The 9,271-nt window shown below is 46.4% G+C and overlaps 1 protein-coding gene across 2 annotated transcripts; it reads left to right on the top strand.

The window, feature by feature from the left end:
• The first annotated feature begins 749 nt into the window (after window positions 1-749).
• SET (SET nuclear proto-oncogene) lies at window positions 750-7,957 on the top strand. 2 transcript variants are annotated; one of them, XM_080819813.1, is made up of 8 exons: window positions 750-1,215; window positions 2,771-2,828; window positions 3,517-3,659; window positions 4,016-4,119; window positions 4,225-4,338; window positions 5,108-5,278; window positions 5,367-5,513; window positions 6,128-7,957. In XM_080819813.1, the coding sequence occupies exons 1-8, from the start codon at window positions 1,143-1,145 to the stop codon at window positions 6,149-6,151; spliced, it is 834 nt and encodes a 277-aa protein (XP_080675939.1). In that variant the 5' UTR covers window positions 750-1,142; the 3' UTR covers window positions 6,152-7,957. The 2 variants fall into 2 exon arrangements, with proteins under 2 accessions (XP_080675939.1, XP_080675940.1); XM_080819814.1 differs by having other exon boundaries at window positions 780-1,215; window positions 5,367-5,472; window positions 6,128-7,043.
• Window positions 7,958-9,271: the final 1,314 nt, after the last annotated feature.

Raw genomic sequence — 9,271 nt, forward strand, 5'->3', positions numbered from 1 at the left:
GATAAGTGTGGTATCTCCCTGCCTTCAGAGGACTTCCAGTTTGGCACCAATCACACAACGTTCCCCCTTGTCAGCCTTTTTTGAATTACATAATTTCACAACAGAAATAGGTACAGAGAGGGGAGGTGACCTGCCCAAGTGCACACAGCCGTCGGGGCAGAGCTTGGACTAGAAGCCAGGAAAAGGCCTTGTAAGTGGACTGGACAGCTTCGGGGTTTGCAGACAAGCTTGAGCGAATCCCAAGGGCAGCTTCCCCGTCTGGAAAATAGGATGGAGATGCCGTCTTCCTTCACCCACCAAGAGTGATGCCCCAGCAGTGTCCCAGGGCGCCGAGCCCGGGGTGCGTGTATTTCTGGGCCCCGGTGTGAAGCTAGGCTACAAGGCCTGCACTTCTGGGGGGCTGCAACACCCCAGTCCCCCGCGCTCCGCGCCACCCGGCGGAGAAGGGAAGCCGCTCCGCCACCACGTGATACGCCCGCCGGGGGGCCTGCGCGCAGCCCGGCGAGGCCCCGCCTCTCAGGCCGCCGCGCGCCCGTAGCGCGCAAATGTCCCGGGTCGGGCTGGAGAAGGGGAAAGCGGGGGAGGGGAGCGCGGCGCGGGGGGCCGGCCCCGTACGTCGCGGCGTTCCTTCCTCCCGCCTCTCGACCAGGCCCTGTGTCTCCTCGCCGTGGCTCCGCCCCCTCGTCCCGGCGCTCCAGCCAATGGCGGGGCGGCGCGAGCCTCTCCGGCCGGGGGCGGGGCGTGCGCGCGGGGCCTGGCGCGCCTGCGCCCTGCCGCCCGCCCCTCGCCGTGAGGAGGAGGTGGTGGAGGAGGCGGCTCGGGGAGAGCGAGCAGCGAGCTGGACCGCGGAGCGTGAGTGAGGGAGCCGAGCCGCCTGCCCGCCCGCCGCCGCCTCCCCTCCGTAAGCAGGAGCCCGGGCCGGGGCCCGGCACGCCGCCCCAGCCCCTCCCTCGCCGTCAGGCCGCGAGGGCAGCGCGCGCGAGCCAGGGGGAGGGAGAGCGAGCGAGCGAGCGAGCGCCGGGAGGAGGCGGCCGGACCGAGCGAGCGCCCGCGCGTGTGGCGTGAGGGGAAGCCGCTGCCCGCCCCCTTCGCCTTCCCTTCTCTCCCCCTCCCCGCTCCCCCCCCGACCGCGGAGCAGCACCATGTCGGCGCCGGCGGCCAAAGTCAGTAAAAAGGAGCTCAACTCCAACCACGACGGGGCCGACGAGACCTCAGGTGAGGAGCAGGCGAGGCGGGGGCCGGCCCGCGCCGCCATCTTCGCCGCCCGCCCGGCCCGGAGGCCGCCGGCGGGGCCCGGGGCGCGCGGGGGGCCCTGGGCCGACGGGCCGGCGCGCGCCTCGGCGCCCTTTTTTGTGCGCGCGGGGCCGGGGCCAGGGTGGCGCCGCGGCGGCGGACGGCGCTGCGAGGCGGGGGCGCTGCGGCCTGCTCGGCGCGGGCGGAGGAGACCCCCCCTTCCTCTCCCCCCTCCCTCGCTCTCCTCCCCCTCCCTCCCTCCCGAGAAGCCTCTCTTTATTGTGCTCCGCCATGATGCCTCGCTCCCATCAGCCGCCGCCGCCGCCACATGGTGCGGCCGGACGCGGCCCCACGGCCGGGCCTCCGCGCGGCTCCCCCTTCGCGCCCGGCCTGCGGGCGGCGCCCCCGCACCCGCACCCGGAGGCCGGCCCCGGCGCGGCCCTCCGCCTGGAGCTGGGGCGGGGTGGGGGCGCGGGGGAGCACGCGGCCGGCCGCGCACTGGGCCTGGGCCGCCCGGGAGGATGCTCTCGCCGGCCCCGGGCACACTTCCCACGTGGGGTAGCCACCCCGTCGCGGCAGAGCGCTGTGAAACCTGGCCCGGCGGCCAGCGTGTCGGAGGGGCTTTACAATGGCTCTCAGCAAACCTCCCAGCCTTGGCCGTAAAGGCTTTCTCGGCAGGGGGGCTGCAAAACCCGGGATGGTTACCGGAAATGAACCGCGCGATCGGGCCCCTTCACGCCCACTTAGCTTTGTAGGTTCTGCAGTCTTCGCCGGACAAAAGGCACCTCTTCTATAGCACACCCCTTTTCCTCCTCTGCCTTCTGTGGCTCATAGTTCTCAGACTTCATGCTTGTTCCCTCTGAGTGTGCTCCAGAATCGTGTGGGGCCGCATCTGAGATAAGCCCGCTTGAAATTGGGTTGGGGAGGGGAGAGAAAGGTCAGGGTGGAATCCCAGGGTTCCTATTCTAAGAAGGTAAAGTCCAGTGTTTACGATGGTCGGGTAGATTCAAGGGCCTTACCTGTCAGGCGTGTCTGATGTCTTAATTGTAATCGATGCGGAGCGGTATTTTCAACTTTGTGTAAGAAGTGATTCTACCAGTAAGATAGGTGGTGTCCCCATTTTCGCTATGGTCTTGGGTTAGTTTCCGTATTGGCGTTAACAGCTGGCATCCTTTCTGTTAGCAGGTATACAGTGTGATAAGTAACAGTAAGAATTTTTGAATAAGGCTTATTCCTTATCTTTCATAATAGAAACTTCGGTAACTGGTCTCGTTCTTGGAAGGGAAGTCTTGGAAAAGTGCTGCAGATATTTTGAGTAGCCTAGCAGATTGCATTTGTGAATAGTCTTTTAATTAAAAAGCAATTTGTCAGCTACAGGCATGAACACGTGGAGAGCATGCCTTGTAGTAGGCAGTTTGTTTTTGCAAAACTGCTTTATTGATATGTCACATCACAGACTCTGTTGACCTCAGGAAAACTGATTTTATATTTTAACTGGTATTGAGTCCTGTATATCTTTTTTTTTTTTTTTTTGCAGAAAAAGAACAGCAAGAAGCAATTGAACATATTGATGAAGTACAAAATGAAATAGACAGGTAAAGTTTTTTGTAGTTTACTTTGCAGAAGTAAAAGTTTTCTGAGATGCCGCTTACAGTCTGGTAATCATTGAAACTATGGTCAAATAAATCTGTATCCACTGCCTAAGTGGAGATAGTTATAACTTGGTTGGAAATATTTTGAAAGTTCAGTGTTAATTTCCTGTGAAATAGTTGTATGTGGACCAAAAAGTTTTTGAAGAAAGTACATTGACCTCCTAAAGCCTGGGTTTGCTTTCAAAGGCTACAAGTTATCTGAATTGCAGTGTCTGGACTTCTGATAGTTCAGCATTATGGCATCAGTGTTGCTCCCACTTGGGTTATAACTTTGTTACTTTACTGGCAACTTTTTTTTTTTTTTTTTTTTGTAAACAGTCTGCTTGAGGTTGAAACAGTTGAAGTTAGCCTGGTGATAGAGTTGGTGATGTAAATATACAATGTTGCCAAAATGCTCAGTTTGGGCACTTTGAGAACTGTTAATTATTGAGAATGTGTGTTGGGGAAGCCCATCCAATTGCCATCTTAGTTTTGACTTGTGTCTCTAACAACAAAAATATAGGTGTTTTGGTTATTATAAATAAGTACTTTGTATTCTTCTAAAGCTAATAAGTAAATATTCTGGAGTTTCAGCAGTTTTTGTGTTTGTCAGTAACCATCATCATCAACATGGTTTTTTCATTTGCTTCAGACTTAATGAACAAGCCAGTGAGGAGATTTTGAAAGTAGAACAGAAATATAACAAACTCCGCCAACCATTTTTTCAGAAGAGGTCGGAATTGATCGCCAAAATCCCCAATTTTTGGGTAACAACATTTGTCAACCATCCACAAGGTAAGTTGTATCAGAACATTTATTCTAGGGTATGGGATGTCTGTGCTTGTTAGAGTGGAGGGACTTGGCTGGAGAACTTAGCTGAACATGTTGGTTTCACAAAGAGATTAAAACACTCGAGAGGGGAGGCTTCCTTTTAATGCTTTCTCTATTTTAGAAGAGACTGTGTTATGATTTGAGATTCTCTTTAATTACTTGGTAAAAGATAGTGACGGCTCTGACACTGATCTGTCTGGTTTGCATTTAATGGGTTTATGAAATCAAAGATGCTCCTTTGGAAAATTTTTAAAGGCATCACTTGAATTGTTTGTTAATATTTGTTTAATACTCATTTGACCTATAATTTGGTCACCTAGTGTCTGCACTGCTTGGGGAGGAGGATGAAGAGGCGCTGCATTATTTGACAAGAGTTGAAGTGACAGAATTTGAAGATATTAAATCAGGTTACAGAATAGATTTTGTAAGTATCAGTAACTCTTCTTATTTGCCAGTGTGGAAATGAATTGGAGCTTTGGTTTGAAGACCTATTTGTATTGATTTCCAGTTCTCCCATCTTTTATTACAGTATTTTGATGAAAACCCTTACTTCGAAAATAAAGTTCTCTCCAAAGAATTTCATCTGAATGAGAGTGGTGATCCATCTTCAAAGTCCACTGAAATCAAATGGAAATCTGGAAAGGTATTTGAGGAATTGTTGGGTGAAGGTATCATTTTATGTATTTTGGTTTAGTTAAACCACTTAACCAATACTGCTGCTTTGGTAACGTGTGTGATACAAATCCTTAATATAAAAAAAGAAAGAAAGAAAGAAAAAACCTCTAGTGTGTAAAAGCCGAATACCATGGCTTGGAGCTGTTGTTACAAATTCTAGTGCAAGTCTTTAAAAAGAAACAGGCTACATTGTTTTGATTTTCATATTGGTGGTTGAGCTTTTTCAAATGGCTTGCTACTTCCCAAGCTGCATTTATGTCTGCATTTAAGTGGTGAACCCATTTCAAAAATTTTTAAAAGATTTTGTTTATATCAGAGAGGGTGGGGGGGAAAGGGCGAAGCAGACTCCTTGCTGAGCTGAGAGCCCTATTCGGGGTTCAGTCCCAGGATGCTGAGCCACCCAGGCGTGCCCTCCCCCCTCCCGTGTTAAGTTATTATACTGTGTTACGGTAGTGGTTGTCATAGTGGACCTAATTTTGTTAAAAAGCCAAATTTATATGGTACCTTTTCAGGAAAAGCTTATATAAACTTAACAAGTCTTTGCAGACATAGAATTCTAGGATTTCTTTTATTTACCTGCTATATGTTTTATAATTTGTTTTAGATAGCAAGTGCAGATAACATACAAGTATTACCCGCACCCCCCACCCTGCTTTTGGGTTAAAATCTTAATTTATAGGGAATTTAGGTGTTGTGGAGAACCTGTCTCAAAAGTTCTTCTATCTTCATTTATTTAGGATTTGACGAAACGTTCAAGTCAAACACAGAATAAAGCCAGCAGGAAGAGACAGCATGAGGAACCAGAGAGCTTCTTCACCTGGTTCACTGACCATTCTGATGCAGGCGCAGATGAGTTAGGAGAGGTCATCAAAGATGATATTTGGCCAAATCCATTACAGTACTACTTGGTGAGTTGAAAATGCGCTTTTTTCCCAAGTTGTATTTGTCTCCTTTGTTTGAAAATTAGTTCCTTAGGTAACTCTTGGTTTTTTTAAGGTTCCCGATATGGATGATGAAGAAGGGGAAGGAGAAGAAGATGATGATGATGATGAAGAAGAAGAAGGATTGGAAGATATTGATGAAGAAGGAGATGAGGATGAAGGTGAAGAAGATGAAGATGATGATGAGGGGGAGGAAGGAGAGGTAAAAGAAAATTTGGTTAAGTCCAAAAAACGATCATCTCAAAGAATTTACCTTGTCACTTTGTGGGTTTAAATGTATTGTATAATAGAACTGGCCAACTGATTATGGAAGGATTTGTAGGTGAGATAAGCTATTTTGTTGTCTGGGTTGGAAGAAGATTTTAATGAGGTCCTTGTATCCGTGATGTAACTATAACTAGTTCTGCCTATGTGGTTAGTATTCCATCCTGTCCTTCCCTGGCCAGTACTTAATGAAGGTGATATGGATAGTGCAGCTGGTCAAATTCTGAGAAATCTAAGTAACAGATTCGCATGTTTTGGGCAAACATTAAAATTCTGAGTGCAATTGAGATAGATTGGTTTTTGTTTTTATTATTTGATGTGAAAGAGGTGAGTGATTTTAGTGAGTGCTGAAAAGTTAACTAATTTATCTGAAACAACATCACTGTTTTTTTCAGTTGAGATTTGATAAAGACTGATTCGTAGGTTCGTAAAATTACGAGTACTGGTAATGTGGCAGTAGGTTCTGTGGAAGTCCGTAAGTGTTTGTGTGAATGTTGAGGAATGACTTTAGAATTAACCCTGAAGATTGACTGCCCACTTTTTTTCTTACAGGAGGATGAAGGAGAAGATGACTGATGGAACACTGATGGATTCCAACCTTCCTTTTTTAATTTTCTTCAGTCCCTGGGAGCAAGTTGCCGTCTTTTTTTTTTTTTCCTTTTTCTTTTTCTTTTCTCCTCTCGTGCTCATTCGCCCTGTTTTTTGAAGTCTCCTTTTTCTCTCCCTTTATACCATGGTTCTCAGCTTATTTTGGGGGGAAATACCTTGAGCAGAATACAGTGGGAAAAGAATCTCTACCCCTTTTTGTTCCAAATTCATTTTTGTCCCTTCCTGTCTCAACAAAAACAAAAACTTTATGGAATCAACACCACCGTGCTCTGTGGGAAAAAAGAAAAACCTTCTGCTCCCTTAGCTCTGCTGGAAGCTGGAGGGTGCTAGGCCCCTGTGTAGTAGTGCATAGAATTCTAGCTTTTTTCCTCCTTTCTCTGTATATTGGGCTCAGAGATTACACTGTGTCTCTATGTGAATATGGACAGTTAGCATTTACCAACATGTACCTGTCTACTTTCTCTTGTTTAAAAAAAAGAAAAAAAAACTTAAAAAAATGGGGTTATAGAAGGTCAGCAAAGGGTGGGTTTGAGATGTTTGGGTGGGTTAAGTGGGCATTTTGACAACATGGCTTCTCCTTTGGCATGTTTAATTGTGATGTTTAACGGACATCCTTGCAGTTTAAGATGACACTTTTAAAATAAAACTCTCTCCTAATGATGACTTGAGCCCTGCCACTCGATGGGAGAATCAGCAGAACTTGTAGGATCTTATTTGGAATTGACATTCTCTATTGTAATTTTGTTCCTGTTTATTTTTAAATTTTCTTTTTGTTTCACTGGAAAGGAAAGATGATGCTCAGTTTTAAACGTTAAAAGTGTACAAGTTGCTTTGTTACAATAAAACTAAATGTGTACACAAAGGATTTGATGCTTTTCTCTCAGAACAGGTGTATTTAATATGATTTTCCAAGTTTGACTTGTATAACGTATTGTCAAACTTTGTCACCCTGACTCCGTATTTTTTGATACACACTTTACAGGGTGACCTCAGGGCTGTGTGGACTGAGAAAGGGATCTGAATCAATGTATTAATGTCTCCAAAGCCAGGAACCATCGTGGGTACAGTTTGCCGTCAGTTTCTGAAATCTTCCACATCAATCGGGATACCAGATTGCTCAGAACTCAATTCCGATTATGTTGTGCCCTTGATTTGTGTCTCAAATTGGCATTTTTAAAAATGGGCCTTTATTTACCTGGATATAATAATAGTGCCTGCCACCACCATCAGACAGACCTGGTGCTCTAATGCCAAGTTACACACAGGGCAGTTACTGGCGCGTCTTCGTTGGTACTATGAAGTGTGGCCGAGAAGACAGACTCTCAGAGTAAGAAGTCCGTATTGGTGGTAAGAAACTCAGGAGTACTTTTGTCTCAAAGTACTAGCTATTTAGCATATAGCTCTCAAGCGAGGCCTGTCTGTGTGAATCCGGGTGAGATGACAGGCCCTGCTCTGCTAAATGCCGTTGTGCATAGGATACCATTTTGGGAAGCTACCTAATACATAAGCTTTTTAATGCTGTAAATTATAGTAGCTAAAATTAAATGCCACTTAACTTTTTCAGAGATGAATTAATGGACAGCCTGGTCAAATTCAAAGCTTTTTGATGTATAAAACTTTATAAATGGAACTATTCCATCGATAGGCAAAGTGTAATGAAAACCTGTCTAGATGGATAGTATGTAATTTCTGCACAGGTCATGTTTAGTAATACATTACTGTATACCGGTCAGGAATCTTGCTCCAATAAAGGAACATAAAGATTTTTTTTGACTGGGGTCATTCTCCTTGTTTTGTAGAGACATGTTAACTTGCTTTTGGATTGAGATAATAAGGACGTTTTTTCGTGTGACTTGCATTCATAGTGACTGGGGAAGGGGGGAACCACTCTTCAAATTGTACAGTATAGCAGAGAGAGCATCTGTACAAAAGGATAGATATAAAGGTCATGGAAAAGAAACTTGTTTGGAATGTAGTTCCTGAAGGGATTGAGTATTTTCCTATCGAAGTCTCAACATTTAAAGGACTCTTGGCTAGCCAAAAACAAGTAGTCGCTTGAATTACTCATTAAGTAGGCCTGTAATACTTGTTTCTCAAAGTTACAGCTTACTAAAACTGACAAATGGTGAGTTTGGAGCGCTATCAAGTTATAGGTCACAATTTAATCTTAAAATATTCCTTTCCTTTTGAGCAGGTGATTTAAGAAAATAGCCCTTAAAAGATAATTTCCTCCCTTAAGGCACTTGGGTGTCTCAGTGGGTTAAACCTCTGCCTTCCACTCAGGTCATGAACTCAGGGTCCTGGGATGGAGCTACACATAAGGCTCTGCTCAGCGGGAAGCCTGCTTCCCCCTCTCTTCTCTGCCTGCCTCTCTGCCTACTTGTGATCTCTTTCTCTGTCAAATAAATAAAATCTTTTTTCAAAAAAGATTATTTCCTCCCAACTATTGAGACTGCCCCATCCCTGCAAATCTGTGAAGGATCCTAGGCTGTGAGGCAGGCAGATGGCAATGTTAGTGTACTAGAAAGTGCTACAGAGTAGCAAGGGCGCTTTGTGCCCCATTGCAAGAGGAGTTCTCTGGCTGGCCCTTAGGCAGGTGTGTATCGGAAAGTGCCAAATTAGTGGCTTAAAACTCCTTTGGTACGACGACATTTCAGAAGAAAAAGGGCAAGTGTTGGCTGTTGAGGTGCTTTCTTTGGGAAGAGGACATCTTCCAAAGCTGTGCCAGACTCTGCTAAACTCTGAACTGGGGCACAGAGGATAATGTATCTATCTGGTAATGTATCCTTAGGTTTCATTTCAAACCTGAAGGAATATGTTATTTTAGACCATCCGCGCAGTTGAGGTGGTTTCTCCAAGGATCTTCTGATTTCTGAAAGACTGAACTGTTCCCTGACCTCTGTGATAGGCCCTGCAGTTTGACCCGGCTCTGGCTCTAGGATGTAGAGTTGTAAATGTCCGCAGAATCCTGCCGGTCTCGTTAGGTTGCCATTGGTTTTACACATGGCCTGTTTCACTTGTGTTAGCTGTCAGGCTGCCAAAAGTTAGATTTTTTGACTTGATGGATTTTGGGGGCCTTTTGGGCTT

This window comes from Martes martes (genome assembly GCF_963455335.1).
Source record: "Martes martes genome assembly, chromosome: 12".
In the NCBI taxonomy this organism is placed as follows: Eukaryota; Metazoa; Chordata; class Mammalia; order Carnivora; family Mustelidae; genus Martes; species Martes martes.